Genomic DNA, 20,643 nt, shown 5'->3' with positions numbered 1-20,643 from the left:
ACCTCCCTCACCACCAGCTATAATAACAGCAGGCTACACCCAGGATTCTTCTTTACTATTCCAGCTGTGGAAGAACCAATGCGTACAATGACTCGGGCAAGGATTTGAACCGGACCGGACAGCAAAGAGTTAACGCGAAAGAGGAAATCCCATCTGGTTGGACACGCTGAGAAATGCGATTATACCGACTCAGTTTAACACTGGCGAGCGGACGGATTGCGCACTACGCGACCCTCCTCATAGAGAAAGCTTATTCTACAAGGTGATCGTTACAGGCGACGCCTCTATCTCTGAGCGAAATACAGTAGCCATTGTTACTGCTGGGACCGAGCTGAGGTTTGCAAGCAGGATGTGGCTTGCCCTGACAGAACCCACACTGGGCCGAGGAAGCGCGTTCAGAACGGACTGCAGTTCTGCGTCCAGCAGCAGGTGAATGGCCAGGTGCGCCTTCACGTGTGACATCGTCTGACCGCGGGCCGTCTTAACGCGATACGCGTGACTCTTTTTAACAAGTGTACTGATTCGCTACTCGACTTGAATTCAAAGAAGAGACCGATCCGTGCGTCACCGGACCATGAAGCACCATCATCAGTTGTTTAGGTGTTTTTGGCGAACTCTCGTCACTGTTCTTCTGTTTGAAGGCACCCCGCTCATGATGTTCAGAGGGACCCTAACTCTGACCCTAAACAGGGATGACAGCAGCTTCACGCGGATCACTCATTCCTTTCACAACGGTATGAGATGCTCTGCTTTGAATATCGCATTGAGTAATGTTGCATCAAGGCAGTTAATTACATAATTATGCATTTGCTTCTAAGGCTTAATGCTCTGTTATGTTTGCGAAACGTTATTTATTGACTTCTAGAGTTCCTTAAGGAACCTTTAACATGCATGGGACCTTTTCAATGCACAGAAGGCTCTCAATAGGTCTAGATGTTCTTCAAACTAAGGACTTCAAACTTTAAGAACTGCTCACTAATATGTTACTTCCCTTACAAAAATGATCCATGGTTTAATAAAATAATAGTGGTAGTATTTAGTAAAAGTGAAGTGTTTTTTTTTTTGGTATTGATTACCATTACCAACTACATTTTTACTACAAATACAAATACACTTAAAGTATGGTTAGTGTAGCAAACCATGGTTAATCTTTGATTTTCGGTTTTATTTGTAGGAAAACCATGGTTAATCTTCATAAGGGACGGGGAACCCAAAATATTTCTTCTGTGGATAACCCCCCCCAAAAAACCCCACAAACAGACAGTTCAGCTATTTTAGTCTAGATAAGTCGCAGGCTCTGTTCTTTAATAGTCTGCTTAGCAGACTATCATTTACCCATCTAATCACAGGCTCAATGTTTGTAAACTGCTCAAACAGTATAATGTGGGACTGTTCATTCTTGAACATAATTGCTCTTCGATCTGGGCTGCTGGAAAGGAAGCTTATTGTATAAAGGCCACCACACATCTGAAATGCTCACTCGTTCCCTTCAGTATTTCCAATTCTGACTTGTTTCCAAGTAAACTAAACTGTTTGCTGAGAATCCTAGAGCTACAATGTCATCTCGGAATAATTTCTCATTTTTGGCTGGTAGTTCCAGCTACTTGTTCGAGCCAGACCGACCAGATTTGTATTCGGCGCTTCTGATCCAGAATGCAAACCAGTGCTGTACATGCATTCTCCAGCACCGCTGTCAGTCACAGACAAAACAACAGCTGCCCTCACAGGACAGCGAGCCGTTATAGTGGTTATTCACATGCGTGTTCTTGTTAGGTGCATGAGTGTGCCTTTCAGCAAAACCATCCTAACACCCTGAAATGAACAGGCATTATTAAGAGAAAAACATCATTTCCATCAACCCACCTTTATGCTTTGTAATTTATAGGTCATAATAAATAATGAAAGATAGAATGTTACAAACACAAACAAAGCTGTCTGTGTTCAGAGACATTTTGGAACCAGGGAGCACCCAAGTATTTGGGTACTTATTTTCTTTCTTATCTGTATTAAATGTTATATATCTATTACATTACATTATGACATGCAATGCCATGACCTTTCCCCCTTTGGCCCTACAAGATGTTATGTAGCACTTTATATGCACATTAACTACTACAAATCCACTAACACGTTTTTCTAAGCCCATGTCGTTTTTTGCATAAGTAACTATGAATGGTTTTGCTGTATGCACATATATTAAAACGATTAGTTAGAGATTAATTTCTTGTTGCAAAACGCTTAAGATGCTTTCGGAGGCTAACGTTCATAATTGTATTTTGCGTTTGACTAATTTAATTGTGATCTCTCTTAACAGATTGAAACTATTATATTGGCTTTTCTTTTTTTGTCTATCTCTGATTAAATAGTGTCAGTTAAAATAAACTAAAATACTTAGGATGCCAAAAGCATTTGAAATTAAGCAGGGAAATGGGCACATAAGACGGTAGGTTTAGTTTAAAAACTAAAGTTTTCTTTATCTTCTACAGTCACAAGTCATAGAGGAGACCTGACGCCTCTGGCAAAGACAAGGCCATTTGCTTTAGTTAATGGACTTCAGAGAAGCCTGAGTGATGTATTACAGGTGAGTTTTTTCACTGTCTAATAACAGATAAAATGAATGACTTTAAAATAGCATGTTAAAATGAATGACATTTCATGCCTGTGTGGATAAAAATCCTTACTGGAACTAGTCGTAAAAGTGTGTTTCTGCATGTGGAATGGGGGAATTTAGCAGGACATGACTTCAGAGCGGCTCTCAGCTGCACAGGAAGTGTCCGTCCCCTTTATGTTGCCTCTAGTTCCTCTCTTCTCAGATCATGCTTTATGTCAGGAAGTTTCCAGCTGAATATTTCAACACACCTACATTCTCCCTCCAGATACAAACCCACTTCCCTCTCTTTAATCACTCATTAACTGTCTCATAATCTATTTTGTTCTTTTGTCACTTCCCTCAACAGTGTAATATACAAAATGTTCACTGGGTTACAAGTTGATTCATTTATTTTGTCATGCACAGCCCCTCTGTGCCTGGTTGAATCACAAAAACCGAGGCAACTGTGGTCTGTTTTTAGCCTGTTTTGCCATGGAAAGGAAAGGCGGGTGATGGCTTGGGTGTGTGCGTTTTTATGTGTGTTTGTGCGCGTGTACCGATGAATACAGTCTGTTGATTATAAAGTGTTGTCCTCAAGCCATCCACCACCCACTAACTGGAACACAAATTATATTAATATGGCACTTAGAGTGTTCATCTCATCTAAAACCTGAAAATGGCTTATACGGCTTAAAGGGATTGTTCACCCAAAAATATAGTGGCTGCTAGGGCTAGGAACCAGATTCAATTAAAAAATTACGGATACAAAATGCTTCATGCTGTTCAATTCAAGTTTATTGGTATAGTGCTTTTTATGATACAAATCATTGCAAAGCAGCTTCACAGAACCTTGAGTTCCTACAGTACATGTATGTATTATAGAACCTTAATGTATTTAACTATTTGCAAAACTTGCTAATTCTGTATGTTGTCTGAGGGTTGGCATCTTCTGAGGTCCTCTGTGATGAATGTCTATTATGAACCGGTTGTTTTCTATAAAAAGATAACAAAATGCAGTGTGACCAGTGAAGTCTCTCTAGACCTTATGCGATTTCTTTTTAGTGAATCACCAACACTTGAATCACTCATTTGCTTAGCCGCGTGTCTTTCATTTCTCCACGTCCAACTGCATGAAGCAAGAACTGCATTTATTAATTTGGTCATTTGTAGATATTGATTTAAATATTTGTTGTATTTTACAAGAGAAGAGAATCAGTTGAATCTCAAAATGTCATCGCATTTTTATTGAAACAATTCTAGGAATGAACAAGAACAGTAATTAAAAAAAATAATCAAAACCAAACCCTTACAAGAAGGCCAAGGTGCAGACGAAGCATGAGTTCTGGTGCAGTTCTCTTGCGCTCTTTTTCTTCGTCACACTCAGCTAGCCTCAGTAAAAGTACCCCACCCAGCATTCATCGGCTGCTGAGGTCATCGTATGTGCTCAGGGACATTACCTCAGACTGAAAAAGAGAGGCTTACAAAGAGGGGTGAAATGGAGAGAGGGAGGAGCAGAAGGCAATAACAGAATAGAGAGAAAGAAAAAGAGCAGTAATGAGTATTCAGGAATGGAGTGGTTAAAGGAATAGTTTACCACAGAAAAAAAATTAATAAAAAGTCTGTCATCATTTTCTTACCCTCATGTTTCTTACCCTCATTTCTTTAAGAGAACACATAAAGCTTATTTAATACAGTTAATGCTCATTTCATGACACTGTATCGAGCTGTATCTAAAAAGGGCTTCATAAATGGTATATTGTAAATCATTAAGATATCTGGATGATTCAGAAGAATGTTGTAAATAAAAAAAGAATAAAACTCTAAATGTGTTTTTTTCACATGCTTGCTTCTTGATACTAAATACAAAACAATGAACAAAAGTAAACTAAAACCTTCGGTTTTGTTTCTGGCATGGGCAGTACATGGGATCTAAAAAGTCCACACATTCAAACTCTCTTTTTCATCTTCGCCTCAGTCACTAGTTTGACTTGGCCCTGGTTGTTCACAGACAAGCGATCCACCCATTCCCAGTGAACTGCAGTCTGTTCCCAGGAGTTCATAGGAAAGGCACTCACCAGAACCATCTGATAGCAATAAATGTATAGCCTACAATTAGATGCCTGTGGATTTGTAGGAAACCTGAACAATGCTGGAACAGTATCTGATGGGTGAATGTGGCAGTTTTTGTGAACAGCCCAGAGGTTCGATCCTGGGAGAAAGTCTACGTATGGGTGTGTTGTGCTGCTCAGTAAATGACTGCAGATGTGGTTTAGAGAGCGATGCTCTTCTGATGTCAGACTCATGACCTTTTGGTGAACCTTTTTCAGCAACAAGATCTTGAAGAGCATTTTAAGCTTTCGTAAGAGACTGGTTGAGATCTGAGAGAGCTGTAGGAGGTCTGACATTGTACTTGACATGAAATCAAAATCGGCCTTGTTTACTTCCCTATTCAGATCCTTTGGGCATTCGTGTTGTGGAAGGAAAATTTTTGTCGTTGTACCTTTTTATAAAAAAATAACTCAGTTAAATAGATATAAACGGTTAAGAAAATGCTGAATGTGTTATTATAACGGATCTATACAATTTTTACTATTTGGCTGATATGTTAATTCAACAACAAAAGAAAAAACATGACAATCGTTCACTGTAACTTCTGTCATTTTGATAGGTAATTGTGTCAATAAACACAATAAAGTACTGTCTATTAAGGTTATTTGTATCGTTGCATCTATAATGGTCTCTCAGGGGGTTAAGCCCCCTAAAGATGAGATACTAGAACTGCCCGTGCCAAAAGCAGTTTAATGTTATTTTACATCAATGTTAGAAGACGACTGCAAATAAAGTTAACACTTTACATTAATGTGTCGTTTGTTAACATTAGTTAATGTATTAACTAACATGAACAAACAATGAACAATACATTTATTACACTTATTATTTTAATCTTTGTTAATGCAAGTTAATTCATTGTTCATGTTAATTCACAGTACGTTAACAAAGCTTTTTTAGTACATTCTAAAATTAAGAATAATGAATGCTGTAGAAGTATTGTTCATTCTTGGTTCATGTTTACAATGTTGTTAACTAAGGTAAACAAATTAACATTATTGAAAAGTGTAACCAAAAATAAGAAAGTAACTAGTAAATTATTAGGATTAGGACTGGCTGTCAATATGCATGTCCTGATATACTGAATTCAATTCTGATTGAACGCTTTTCTTTGGAGTATTTCAATTTATTCCTATAAATGATTGAATAATGCTTTGAGTTGGCGTAAACATTTTTTCCCCCAAGACTAGAATCTAGTTCATTTGCTCTTTATTTAGTAGATGTGTTTGTGAGCGATTCTGAACTAGTTGTTCATCAGTGAATCTTCATGGCTGTGTGCTTGCTCTGTATGTTTTTGGTTCACTAAAATAAACCTGTTTATAAAATTTATAAAACTTTTATAAACTTCCGGTCAACACTTTATATTGCACACAGCTACGTGGACAAGAAAAAAAAGTTTCCTGCTGTTTTTGGGTGGAAACTTGTGCTTCTTCTTGGCTATAGATTTAATAGTTTGGTTGCAGTGCAGGAATGCTACCACAGAATAAAAAATCAACAGGAATCTATTTACGAATATCAGGAGTATCAAAAAATCAATATTTTACTCCGTCTATTTGAGCTACATCCAGATACTCTCCACAGTGAATTTGACCTTAACCTCTGAAGGCACCTCAGAAATGCATTTTTGGCACCGTTTCCAAACTGGCTGTGCTTTTACTATCATTTCTCATTATTTCTTTTTTTTGGCAGGTTTTTTTTTTTTTTTTATCTTTTCTGCTCTAATGTCTCCCCCCTAAATGTGGCATTAACATTTCATCAGATTAATTGTGTGTTTGTTACTGTATGATCACTTTTTGTTCTTCACATCTACAAATTCAGGATTTAGACTCCTTATAGACACATAGAACTAATGTAAACTTTCCTTTTAAAGTCTGTTTGCTGTGAGGCATGTGTAACTTACATTGTCCAGCAGAGAAAGAGAGAGGCCAGTCGAATAGACTTGCTTTTATTGGCTGAGATCTGTTCCTATTAGCACATTGGAGAAAAGCAGGAAACAGCAGCAGCGGTATAACAGGAAGCTGAGTGGGGTTTCACTTTTACACCAAACTGCTGAATGTGAGTGCGAGCCAAAGGGATGTGATAGAATGGCAGGAAAAGGTGCTTAGAATAGGAAGTGAGATGAGAGAAAGGCTCAGAAAGAGTAAGGAGGAGGGGAAGTCTGTTTTTAGCCCAGTTCGCCCCCTCTAAAATCAAGCTATTTTATCCTCTCAGACAAGCCATCTTTTCCTCTGGCCATGTGCTGATGCAGTGATTCCAAATCAGAGGTGTGTGTACAAGTTCAGGGTGCTTTGTTAAACTCGTACAGAAATCTATAAATTATAGATTAACTCATAATTAATGTTCAGGCTAGAATCTTTCTGTTGGATTTAATAGCAGGATACATGTGCTACTGTGTTTTCCACTCACAGCACTCGCTGTTATTTTTAGTTCTAATACTAATGCAACTATTATAATAATGTGATGGTATAAATAATTAAATTAAAACTCAATTTTAAGGGATACTTAGGTCTTACTGGGGCGAAAGCGTTTCTAGAAATTTAAGAATCTGCACAAAATAAGTTTTGTTTGTGACTTTTCTGAAGGAAGAAGACATGATCGCATCTGTACTGATCTGAATAAAAACGGTTACTTGTAGCATTTGCTGAGCTGGATACTAGGCAGGAGATAATAGGGCTCACGTCTCCGTATGTAACAAATTCCCTATTCAATTGATCTGTCTCTCTCATCCTCTCCAGAACGGTCACCCTGACAGATTGCAGTGTGGTTTACAAGTGGGAAGCAGCTTGTATATCTTGGACCTGGAAAAAAACCAGTAAGTCATTTCCTGCGTGTGTAATCAGCATCTAATGAAGTTATATAAATCATCATATCTGAACATTTGTCTGCTTGCAGAGATCTTTTGCCAAAGCCGCCTAACGTATTCTACTACCTGCCAAACGGAACCGGGGTGTCTATGAAGGAGAACCCAGTGGTGAATTGAGTCCTTTGTACACTGGTGCACATTTATTTCACAATGCTTTTTGAAAATATTGCGGTTCTGTTTGTTTCTGTGACAGACGCATTGCTACTATCACGGTTCAGTGCAAGGTTACCCTCAGTCTCGTGTGGTACTCAGCTCCTGTTCTGGGTTAAGGTAATAATTGCGTCATTTTTTTCAAATCGTACCACTTTCTGTGAGAGATTTAATGGTCGGTTATGGTCAGTGCTAAACTATCGAAACATTTTGCTTGATTTTAAGTCTTCAGTGTCACAAGATCCCTCAAAAATAAATCTAAAATGCTCATTTTGTGCTAATGAAACATTACTTATTATTCTCAGTGTTGAAAACAGATTTTAAAATAGGTTGAAATGGAAATCTTTGGTAACTATTTATGTCTTTACCGTTAATTTTGATTTAGTAATAAATATACATTTAGCATTTTGTTTGAATCAGATGTGTGTGTGTGTGTTAACATGATGCTCTGTCTGTGGTAGTGATGATGCCAGTAATGACACTTCTTCTTCTCTCTGTAGGGGAGTGATAGTCATTAACGCCACGCTGAGCTTTGAGCTGCATCCTGAGGAAGAAAAGCCAGAAAAAGAAGAGGAAGGGAGCGGAGAGATGGAAGAGGGATTCATGCATGTGATCTACCCGATACGTCCGTTGACATCCGAGTCTAGAGATTGTGGAGTGTCACATACCTCTATTCCTCCCATTCAGATCGTCCCACACACACACAGGGTGAGCATGTTGTGTCAGTTTACCGAGCGGCGTAACGTGCATTTGTTTGATTGTACTGACGATCCTTTTGTGCTGTTGTGAGACAGAGCAAAAGAGACATTCTTTCAGAGACCAAATATATTGAGCTGGTGCTGGTGGCGGATCATAAAGAGGTAAGAGGTATCTCACACTCACTCACACACACAGAACTGTGAGACATTTACTCCCTCTAGTGGTGTATATACTGCATCACATTTTCTCTTAACTCTTTACAGTCTAAATATCTGAATATTTAATATTATGTATATTATGTTATTTTTATTATGTATATTTTTCTGTTTCTTTCTCACAGTATATGAATTATCAGAAAAATAATAAAACCATAATCTACCGTATGTTGGATGTGGCAAACCAAGTAGACTGGGTAAGATTCATCTAAGTTTTTTTAAGTTTTGCGTTCTGTAAGATTTTTTTCAATATTTTTGAAAGACGTCTATTAGGTTCACCACTGCTGCATTTATTTGCTCAATCAGAAGTAAAGTAAAAACATTAATTTTGCTAAGTTAAAAAGTTTTTATAAAATCAATCAATCAATCAATCAATCATTTTTATTTATATAGCGCTTTTAACAACACAGGTTGCATCAAAGCACTGTACAGTATAATGACAGGGATATATAGTGACGAGAGTGACCAATTTCTTATTAAATGCAGAGACGGTCTCTGTAGTCAATTCAACGATAGTCACTAGAAGTTAAGTGTCCCCAACCAAGCAAGCCAGAGGCGACAGCGGCAAGGAAACAAAACCCCATGCATATAGAATGGAGAAAAAAAACCTTGGGAGAAACCAGACTCAGTTGGGGTCAGTTCTCCTCTGACCGGACGCCCAGCACTTAACCTCCAGTTCAATTTTAAAGCGCAGCTGTGTCAGGTAGTGTAAATGAGTGTGTGTTGTGCGTGTGTGCATAAAATAAAATGAGTGCTGAATTTTTAACATAGTGTCACATGATTTGGTCATTTGGTATTCAAGAAGATTTCTTAATATCAACTTTGAAAACAGCCATGCCATTTAAACATTGTTTTTAGCATTCTTTGATCTACTGTCACTTTTTATAAATGTAAAAAAATCAAATCCTTGTTGAATGAAATTAATTCCTTTCTTTTATAAAACAATTTGTATTCATTTTAATTATTTATCTGTATTCAGTTAAATAAATTATTTGATTTATTTATTGCCATTTATTGGTCTCTAAACACTGTACTGAAAGCACTTGTGAATCTCGGTCTGCATCTAAATCTCTGTCTGCTCCTCTGTCTCAGTTCTACCGGCCGCTGAATGTGCGCGTGGCTCTGCTGGGTTTGGAGATCTGGAGTGACCAGGATAGAATTAAAGTGGATAAAAATCCCACTGAAACTCTAAACCGCTTTCTGGATTGGAGGACCAGGGAGCTTCTACCACGACTACGGCATGACAACGCACAACTTATCATGTAGGTCCAGATGCATTGTGAAAAATATATACAACAGTACATAAATTTTAATAATTATGATAAATCATAATTTGCTTTTATATGTTAGGGGTGAATCATTTGATGGGACGACAGTAGGCATGGCATCTCAGTCCTCCATGTGCTCAAAGGATCGGTCAGGGGGAGTAAATGTGGTGAGGAAAATCTTGTTTAATCTTGGCCTTTGTCTACTAAAAAGTCTTGTTTTAGTATTAAAGGAACTCACCACTTTTTAAAAAAAAATAGGCTAATTTTACAACTTAACTTCCAAATTAAACAGATGAGTTTTACAGGTTTTGATATTGCGCATCGCATGAAATAGTCCCCAGCATTTTCAGGTGCTGCGTAATATTATCACACCTGCTGCAGCCATGGGGTGGCAGCAAAGTTCCATGATTACTACGCCGAAGTGAGAGTATAGTACCAAATTATGTCAGCCTAAAGAATCACAACTTTTAATTTTCTGTTGGTCTTAATGTACAATTTAACGATAGAGGAGTCAAGTTTTAAATAGGTAATTTTTGAGCTTATTGCTAATCAGATTCAGTGATCTATGCTAAGCTACAGCTAAAAGTGCTAACGCCAGAACCGGAGATCGGATGAATGAATTCAAAACTGGTAAAAACCTACCTGTTTAACTCTAGGGGAGCTGGAAAATAAGCATTTTGTAAGTGGTATGATCCTTTAACCCTTGTCTTCTATACTGTAGGATCACCTGGTGAGCGTGTTAGGTGTGGCGTCAACGGTGGCACACGAGCTGGGTCACAACCTGGGAATGAGTCACGATACAGCCGACCGACGCTGCCAGTGCCAGAATGAGCCTCGGCTTGGGGGCTGCATCATGGAGCCCTCCACTGGGTGAGCGTTTGTGACTGATAATGTAGCGCTGCTGATAAATCGTGCAGTATGCAGTAAATGCTCCCATTTGCAGGTTTATGCCCGGTCAGCTCTTCAGCAGCTGCAGCGAACGGGACCTCTCTCTCAGTCTCCTGCACGGCGGTGGAATGTGTCTGTTTAACGTGCCTCAGCCGGAGAGTCTTCTGGGAGGTCCACGCTGTGGGAACCTGTACGTGGAGAAAGGAGAGGAGTGTGACTGTGGCCTGCTGGATGTAAGAAAATGCCTTCTGCCTATTGGTTCCCGAATCTGATTTACAAAAATTGCATTTCAACTGCATAATTGGAAATGAAATGCAAAATACTATATTCTCAGTGAATATCGGTGACAATTTTTTTCATCTTTCATTTTAAATATATTTGTTTAGGCATGGTGTTTTTACAATAAATATTGTTTATAATGGTAATATAATTTATGTTTGCTGTATAGTGTTAATTCATGATCAGTTTTAAATACTGGTGACTTGAAAGGATCTGTTGCGGGATGAGGGAAGCAAGATGTAGTTATGTAGTTTAAAATACAGTTTCTCTCTGTCCAAACATATCAGACTATAGGATTGTAAAACCTATACCCTATATATTCCTGTCTGTGTTTGTGTTCAGGAATGTAATGACCCTTGCTGCAATGCAAGCACGTGTAAACTGGTTCCCGGGGCCCAGTGTTCTTCTGATGGCATCTGCTGTGAGAACTGCAAGGTTCGTAAAGGAGCATATGATTACGTGCTTGTAATGTGCAGGTAATGGCATTCTCTCACTGCGTCCCATCCATGTCTTTCCCCACAGCTGCGTGTGGCCGGGTCAGTATGTCGGGATCCGCTGGGAGAGTGCGATTTGCCGGAGTTCTGCACCGGCACGTCGCCCTACTGTCCTCCTAATGTGTTTCTGCAGAACGGAGAGTCTTGCAAGGATGGGTCCTCGTACTGCTACAGCGGTGTGTGCGCCAGTCTGGACGAGCAGTGCCAAATGCTCTGGGGGCCGAGTGAGTGCTTCACAGTGATGAATCTGATGATTATCATTTAGAGAGTAGAGTTATTGTGGTTGAATCCCTGTTCTCTCCACCTCCTCTAAGACTCCACCCACGCTCCACCCATCTGCTTCTCCTCTGTGAATAAGCAGGGCAATAAATACGGAAACTGTGGCCAGATGCCCAACGGTTCCTACATCCCCTGTTTGAAATGGTGAGGACCTGTAGCCTAAAATCTGATCATTTCCGAGCACTGATTACGATCATGATTGTATTGTATTAAGATGTTTGTTATCCAACTGTCTGTTTTGTGACTTATTCAGCATAATTACAACAAAAATGTGCTGCACTATTGTTTACATCTAGCTGCATCGGACCTTATGGAAATATGATTGCAATCTTTTCTGTTTATTGTGCTTTGTTTTGCTTAGGGATGTGCACTGTGGTAGGATCCAGTGTCAGGGTGGAAATGAGCGTCCTCTGCTGGGCTCCAACGCTGAGATTCTGACCACAACGGTCAAACTAAACCAGAGTGACTTCACCTGCCGGGGTGCCTATTTTAATCTGGGGGATGATGTTTCTGACCCAGCCATGGTGTCACAGGGGACGGCTTGTGGGCCCAACAAGGCAAGTGTCCGTAAAATAGCTTAAAAGATAAATCAAAATGAACTAATGTAATTTCAGTTTTGCCATCGAATGAATAAATGACACTAAATATATGTAATAACACATATTGAAATAGAATTCTAAATACTAATATTTTACAATAATAAATATTGTGCACATTTATTCGTATTTATATATAATTTTTTTTAAACCTATTTGAAATGTATTAAATTTATGGCATGTTTGAACATTGTTTTCTCAGGCATGTGTAGACCAAAAGTGCAGGGACGTGTCCATGTTTGGTGTTGAGGAATGCCGCAGGAAGTGCAACGGCCATGGGGTGAGGGAGAGAATTGTAAACACTTCAGAGAATTATAAACAATTTCAAGTTTTTCAAACACTATTATTTTTCTCTGTTTTTGCATTTGTTTGTGTAGGTGTGTAACAGTAATAAGAACTGTCACTGTGATGAAGGCTGGGCTCCTCCTGACTGCAGATACTCTGGAACCGGTGGCAGTGTGGACAGTGGCCCTGCACAACAGACCAGAGGTACCAGGCACGCGCTGATTCACGAGACGTTTGGACTCAGAAAGTAACACAGCATCACTATGATTACATTGGCGCGGTAGTGTTTAGGCTGTTTTTTCTCTGTAAACAGATTCAGATCCTGCGCGGGTGGCTCTGCTGGTCATTTTCCTGTTTGTGTTGCCGGTCTCGCTGCTGTTTGTCGCACTCCGCTTCCCCCGCTGTCGACGAGGCCTCGTGTACCTCGGCCACACCCCCTTCAACAAGAGCCGACAGAGCCGGTAAGACCGTGGTCCATTTACAGTTGTGCGTTTTCGTTTTAAAACGCGTAACTTTTGCTACGGTTTACACTACTCTGGCGTTTTCCGCCCTTTAGTTTGAAAACGCCAGGGTTGCATTTCAGTGTAAACAGAGCAAAATAGACTTTGAAAAGAATGATGGCGTGGCTGCCCACATTCGCTCTGCGCATCCTTGACGACTATGTAACCAACAACATCTCACTCGTTGTGGTACACATTGAAATGTGATTGTAGATTCCCCATTCGAACGTTCCAAGCGATTTAAATAATAGGGAATCTATCTATACATATCTATGGTTGTATGTGCATGAATGTGACATGCGTTTTAAGTTGTATACGGTAAATGGAAAACATTACTAAAAGCAGCGGAAAAGCCAGTGTAAACGAGGATCGCTTCATTCTTAAACAGCATTTTAAAACAAAAACACACTAGTGTAAACGGAGCCTGAGAGAAACACAGGATGTAAAAGATGGCATACTTTATTAAAGCAATTTATCTCACTTTACTTAGCCTGTGTAAAACAGCAGCGACAAATGATGTGAGAGATACGGATCATAAAAAAATGTGTATTATCTTTATAAATAATTTTTTTTAAATACATTTAAAAAAATGCAATTTAAGCTTGCAATGACGTTAAATATGATGTTCTTATTTTCTGAATTAAAATTATTTAATAATGAATAAATAAATCTCCTGGTGAAACAACAGTCCTGACAACCTAATGAAGTAAAAAAATAATTTTTAAAAAGAATGAAATTAGTAAAAAAGAAAAACATATTTTGTAGTTTGGCATATTTTGTAGTTTTGTAGTTATTAGAAATAATTAATAAATTATTTATATCCAAAGTGTAAAGAGTATTAAACTTTTTACTTGATAGGCACACCACAGTAAACGTGAACCTTTATTAAAAATGGCAAAAATGTTTTTTTTTTTTTAACAAGTGAAATCAAAATGAATACAAAAAATACATTAATAACGTTTTGGCACAAAACATGCTGTACAAAAAAAAAAAAACATTACTGCTACCATAAAAATACAACAGCCAGACCGAAATTACAACCTTAGGTGTTAATATCAGATGAAAGATAAGACCATTCACCACAGTCAAAGATCATATTATAAATCATTAATAATATTATTTTACTTTCTTTTACCCATGCTGCAGTGGGGTCTCTGTGGCATATATTGAATACTGTGTGAAAGAGGAAAACCGGAGGTATCTCTGAATGCAATGCAAAACTAGCCATGTGGTAGCAGTCTCTATACTCGTGTAGCTATCTCTCACCAGCAGGGGCTTTCAATGACAATAAAAAGTGAAATAAAATAATAAAACTGACTTAGCATTGGCTGTCATTGACAAGCTTCTCTCTGGTTATTAGCGCTGTAGTACTTACAGCAAAAGTGTAACTAGAGTGGTTTTAAGACACCAGAGGTCTGGTTTAATGTTTATTTAGTTTTAAATGTTAAGTGTCTCCCTGCTAGCTGTATGTCTCTCACAGTTCTCCAGTGTCCTGTTAAACAACAGGACTGATTTATGGTGTGTGTGAAGTAGATTTAGATTAGTGAGATTCTTGTTGTTCTGTAACATGAATTTTCATGAGTTTGTAACAAAACGTATGTTGTATCTTTATGCTGAAAAATGTAACATTAGTTTTAGTGCAATAGCGTGAAGATGTTGTGTTTGCACCACAGGACTCCTGCCATGGAGCTTGCAAATGCTCGAAATGGAGATCAGGTGCAACCGCTCAGGTACCAGTGGCCCCATCAGAGCGACATCCCTCTCACCCAGGCCATCAGCAAGGTACAGTGAATCTGATCTAGAGAAAAACCGCTTGGTGATGCAATTACTGGAACATGGTCTTCTGTAATGCGATGTGAGGTTACTAAGAGACTGTACAGAAATACAGAAATGAGCTCATAGTGAGGTCAGCATGTCCAGAGAGGGGAAATGACAAAGCAAATTTGGGGTCTATGAGATTTTCTCACTTCTTTTTTTGTTGTTGGAAGAAGTGTCTTATGCTAGCAAAGATTAATTTTATTTGGTCAAAAATACAGTGTAATGCAAGAAAATTGAATTAAAATGAAGTTAATGAAACCCTCTTTTAGCGATCCCCGTGCTCCAAATTAAAATGAAAAATGTATTTGTTTTTTATTTGTACGTTCTCTGAGTAAAGCGTAGTATTCCAGCTTTGTGAATATTTATATCGAATTCTCAATGACATGAGTACAAACCAGTGAAATATGATTTTTAAACCCATGCTTGTGTCAGATTCCAGTAAACCATATATATTTCATATATATAATCATATTTAAATTTTAGACTAATTTAGCAAGCACGGGTCATACCCACATATAGATCCCTTTTAAATCACTAATTTATTTCATTTTAGTTCATCGCAATCTTACAAACGTAGTAATTGAAGTTCTCTACAGTGCACAGTAAATCTCTTATTTGCATCACAATACACTTAATGAGATTATTAATATGGAACGTCCTTAACATAAACTTTGGCAATGTAAGAGGTAAGTGGATTCTAAACTCCTCAGATTTGCTGTTCAAGAAACAAATATGTCTGTGATTGGATACAGTTTTGAACACTGCAAAAAACATGTTGAAATAAAAATCGATCTCCAGAACGCAAACCATAACTGTATAGTTTGCCAAATCTGAAATAAAATGCTTAGAACGAGGGTGCCCCCTCAAGCACCCCTGTAGAACTAGACTTGTTATTATTATTATTGAAAACATTTGCAAAAGAATTGAATGTTTTTAATTAATCTATAAATCATCAAAGAAAATAATACCACATAAATGAATCAACCCAACACATTTTCTAAAAATAAAAGGAACAAAATTAATATTAAAAAGACTACAAACAAGCAAAATAAATACAACTTTTTTATTAACTTTGAATTATAATTTATTTCTTATATATATATTATTGAATTATTTTAATATTGACAATTGTAGTCTCAATAAATCAGTTTTCCAGAGCTGTATAATTGTTTCCAAAGGTACAGATACTGAGATAACAATTTGATATCATATCAGAGTGAACATTCTGTCAGTGATCCAACCCTAGAATGCATCATTTACATTTTTATTACCAAGTAGGACAGAGGCAAAATCATAATTATAGATGTCTATTAAAGGTGCATTAAGGCTGCTGAGGCCTGGGACGCAGTGTTTGGGATGGTGAGGTCTTTTCACCTGGGTGGCTCAAACATCAGTACATGGAAAAATTACAAAAAAAAATTCTTGATGCAGTAAAATTACAGCCAATGTTTTTGTGTTCTGTATGTAACACATATATCCTTCCCTGCATGAATATATGTTTCCACATAAACTTTAAAAATATCTTACAGTTATACTTCACTGTGTCTCTCTCTGCTGCTGTAACAATACCAGTCAATGGCTTACTGTCATGCCTGAACCAGCTAACTTTCCTTATTGTAACATGCATGTGAAAGATCGCTCCCTCTCTACTACCACCTGCGCAACACTTTTGTCTTATTATTAGGTTCAAAACAGGCCCGCTGCTCCAACTAAACCTCTTCCGCCTGATCCTGTCGTTAAACCAGCTCAGGTAAATCTCATTGCTGCTCAGACTGCTTGTGAGGGACAGAGATGTGTAGAGGTGTTCTGGTAGATGTAGCGGTGTGTGTGTTATGCACAAACCAATGCGATTTTTATTGCTCTTTCTGGTTCTTCAGTTGGTGGGGCATTGGCCGGCCCCTCCCACCAAACCCCTCCCTCCTGACCCCATCCCCTCAGAGAGCAAGATGCAGTTCAAGGTAGAGGGAGCAGTTGCTGCTAGCTGCCATGTATGACCTTTAGAAACTCATTCCATGTTTCTAGTTGTGGTCTGTGTCTTTGTGCGGTGGCATGTGGGATGCTTGTCATTTGGGTTTAACAGTAAGATGATGATAGTTTGTGCATGCAGATGGGAGTGAATGGTAATCACATATAGTATTTTTTATTTATTGATGTATGAAAGTGCGCAAATTAAAATAAATCACAACCCTTGTAGTTTGCAAAGAGGATGGGTGAAAATTAGATTACATTTTTTAATTAATTTAAATAAAACACTAATAAAATTCAAAACAATTCAGTACAGAAATTAAATGTATAAAATAAAATAAAACCTTATGTGCATATATAGCATGTATTTTATCTTTCTCAGTCTCTCTGCAAGGTGAAACAATGATATTTGATCAGTGTTTTGCATGGATGAATCAGAGAAATCAATTGCCGTGCATGGTGTATGATTCAGTCTGATCTCAGACAAATGAATTTTGTGATCAAGGGAAAATCATGGTGGAATAGATTGATCCCCAATGATTTGAGTAAACCGGCGAAGTAAGATAGTCTCACTCAGCGCTTGCCTTTCTCTGTCACATGGCTGCATCTGCCACTGTACGTCCAGCCCGCAGGAACACGACCGGCTGCACCAAGCAAGCCTCTCCCTCCTGACCCTGTCCTCTCTACCCGACAGGTATCGCCACGGCCGTGTAAAGTCTAACTCTCTATTAACAATACTAATCAGCTGAGAGAATCTATTTCTCTCATTGCAGTCCTTTTGCTTTTACTTTGAACGGTGATGTACAGTAGAGCAAATTGAATTTATAAGTAAAAAAATAATGACCTCATCCTGTTTCAGAACCCTGTTCCCCCCAAACCTCCAGTTCCCAAGAAACCACTGCCTGTGGATCCTTCATCCCATCCTCATCCACCCCCACTGCTGGGACATCCAGGACCCGCCACATCTTCATCGTCTTACTCACGTAACCCTGCATCAGCTGCTGCTCCCGCCAGGTGATAGGACTGATGCTTTTGACATAATATTAGGAACATTTTTGGAAAAGTGCAACCTGATGAAATCTTATTTCTATGTACAGACCTGCCCCTCATCCGCCTTTACGGAGACAGCAGTACCCTGGGAAACCCCACGTTCTTCACCAAGTATAGACAGGAAGGAAAAGCTGGCCCGGCTGCAAATTTACGGAAAACATTTTTTTTTGGTCTTGGTTTAATTGTAAAAATAATTGTCATTAAAGCAAGATACATTTAAGAAGAAAAATTGCATAACATTTTTAGAGAATGTATTCTGAATATATAGTGTATAATATATACCCTATATAATTATATAATAGGGTAAGATATGCAGTTTTTTTTCTTCTCATGTAAATGTATTTTAAGGACTTTTATGGCTTGTTATTTTTACTGTGAAACACGACAAAAAACTGTGTTTTTTTTTGCCATGTGGACCCACTTTGGGAAACAACGTGATGTAGACAATTGCACAATTCTATTTGCACTGACCATGGTTGAGGATTTAATTCTGCAGGGTGAACATTAACACCTGTACGGACCTCGGAACAGAACTTTCTGAGAAATGACGTACTCCAATGAAGATGAAAGAATGTTATAATTCTGAAGAACTTTTAAAAGTTGACATGGAGTGGATGTACATTCCTTTCGTGATTCGGATGTTCAGTTCAACGCATGGAAATAGGATATGACGAGACGATGCCTTGAGGAAGGAGTTCTGATTTCTTTCTCTGAGATGCTGTATGCATGCTCAATTTGCCTGATCTGATCTTTTCCTACAGAATCTCTTTGGTGCCTAAATACTTTTCCTCAATGAACATTTCATCAATGGTTGTTCTAATACAGTCACACCAAAACTGAATTTCCGCACTCTTTTGTTTCGAGAGTTTCTGATGTGTCACATTCCATTGAACATCAGTTGGTCTCAGTACAGATATTACCATTGGACACAAACACACGTTCTCTGTAAAGTCTTTACTGTAAAGTAATGTCTTATATCGGTATCAAGACAGTTCAGATTGTGATTGTAAATGCTGCTGCAGTGGAAAAGCTGACTGATTTGAAGATCGCCTTTTGGATCAAAGCACTGAGGAAGGTATATTTAAGTGTATTTTGACATATGCAGTATTTTTAATGCAATAAACACGGGATTTATTTTTACAGTTGATTCATGCATGCAGTTTTGATTGTCTTGTTTTTTCCAGAATCATCATATTTTATCTAGGTTTATCACACAGGTTATGACCTTATAAACATTTGCTAACGAGCAACTTTAAGACGTAAATTCAAAGAGGGATGTGACATCATATCCTTTTACGATGGTGAGGGGGGTCATATAAAGTTAATGATTGTAATGATAGTGGATTGATGCTCCTCGGTGTGTTTAAGGTCGTTGTGTTAAAAATGTTAAATAAGAGAAAGCAGGTATGGTCAGAATTACAGTCATCAAATAGAGAAAAATCTGTCGTTTCAAATTAATATCCCATATCAATATGTCATCTGGCACAATATGTCATCTGTCAGCTGTTACGCATTGTGACAACCTTAAATGGTGAAAAGCGTCAGTGTCATTACGGAGAAGCTTCATAATGAGATATGCTCCTGTGTAATTTCACCTTTGTCACCGTTGACTTTTATTGCATGTTATGTAAGCAGAGCATTTCAGATTGTATTCACATCTACACCTGCATAAACTATAACTTACAAAAATGAAAGCCTCAAAAAGTCGAACATCTCAGATTTAACATTTAGTCCATTACTTGCGATGAAGATATGATTTTGTTTTTTTGAGACATTTACAAAATCAAGCGATGTTATGTTTTATACAAGAGCAAATATCTGTCACTGAGATATGAAAACATTGAAATAAGCTTTTTCGTATGCCATTGCCTGATATTTGTACTCGGTTTAATCGTAAATTCACGATCAGTTTATCAGAAAACAAGACTGTAGTTATTATTCAAAACAGAAATAAAGATATTTTAGAAGCTGTATTTAAAAACTTTGAAGTGCTGCTAATACAACTTGTGCTTCCTAGATGTTTAGAGAACATAATGACAAATTTTGCTTTAATTTAAAGTCTCCAATTTCCCTTCAAAGAATCTACAGAATCCCATATAACTGATCTGCTAACAGAATGCAATTGTTCTTGTCTTACACAAAAAAAACAGAAAAAAAAAACAATTTTTTTAGCTGGTATGTTACATTTTGGGCTAACCAGACTCAGTTTCTCGTCTCTGACTGAGAGGGGAATATGAAACTGCTACTCAGACATTTTGAGTCAGGTTTCTCTTACCACACAAAACAGGTTTTAGTTTGTGTGTTTCCTTTTTCAGTGACTTGAATGACTTAACCATGAACTCATGACCTAGCCATCCTTCTAACAGTATTCACTTTTTGTATAAAACATTCAAAACAGACTTTGAAAAAGAAAATAAAATGCAAAAACTTACTGCTCAACAGATGTTTAGTAAAATGAGGTGAAATTAATTAAATTATTATATTGCACAATTATGAACAATATAAATGTAATTAACTTCATGAACAAAATTTAATTACATTCATGTGATGTGTAAAGTATGTTTTGGAGGATAATCCTATAAATTATGATTTTTA

The 20,643-nt window shown here is 37.9% G+C and overlaps 1 protein-coding gene across 4 annotated transcripts; it reads left to right on the top strand.

The window, feature by feature from the left end:
* Window positions 1-109: 109 nt before the first annotated feature.
* adam15 (ADAM metallopeptidase domain 15) lies at window positions 110-19,195 on the top strand. 4 transcript variants are annotated; one of them, XM_043261621.1, is made up of 25 exons: window positions 110-734; window positions 2,487-2,581; window positions 7,435-7,511; window positions 7,592-7,670; window positions 7,756-7,832; window positions 8,213-8,420; window positions 8,507-8,572; window positions 8,752-8,823; window positions 9,719-9,888; window positions 9,977-10,061; window positions 10,616-10,764; window positions 10,838-11,015; window positions 11,404-11,496; window positions 11,584-11,779; window positions 11,870-11,978; window positions 12,196-12,391; window positions 12,633-12,710; window positions 12,808-12,919; window positions 13,029-13,176; window positions 14,889-14,997; window positions 16,718-16,783; window positions 16,911-16,991; window positions 17,624-17,692; window positions 17,858-18,012; window positions 18,096-19,195. In XM_043261621.1, exons 1-25 carry the CDS (start codon window positions 575-577, stop codon window positions 18,163-18,165), a joined length of 2,898 nt encoding a protein of 965 aa, XP_043117556.1. In that variant the 5' UTR covers window positions 110-574; the 3' UTR covers window positions 18,166-19,195. The 4 variants fall into 4 exon arrangements, with proteins under 4 accessions (XP_043117556.1, XP_043117555.1, XP_043117557.1 ...); XM_043261620.1 differs by having other exon boundaries at window positions 16,911-17,021; XM_043261622.1 differs by lacking the exon at window positions 17,624-17,692.
* The last annotated feature ends 1,448 nt before the right edge of the window (window positions 19,196-20,643 follow it).

This window comes from Puntigrus tetrazona, chromosome 16 (genome assembly GCF_018831695.1).
Source record: "Puntigrus tetrazona isolate hp1 chromosome 16, ASM1883169v1, whole genome shotgun sequence".
NCBI lineage: Eukaryota > Metazoa > Chordata > Actinopteri > Cypriniformes > Cyprinidae > Puntigrus > Puntigrus tetrazona.
The sequence above is the reverse complement of the archived record's forward strand: the minus strand, read 5'-3'. Positions and strand labels throughout refer to the sequence as shown.

Excerpts from the sequence above, each read along its gene's own strand:
- adam15 (XM_043261620.1), top strand. The coding sequence starts at position 575 with ATGAAGCACCATCATCAGTTGTTTAGGTGTTTTTGGCGAACTCTCGTC. Across the intron at positions 12,920-13,028 it reads CCCTGCACAACAGACCAGAG|ATTCAGATCCTGCGCGGGTG; the intron begins GTACCAGGCACG and ends CTCTGTAAACAG. Across the intron at positions 14,998-16,717 it reads TCACCCAGGCCATCAGCAAG|GTTCAAAACAGGCCCGCTGC; the intron begins GTACAGTGAATC and ends TCTTATTATTAG.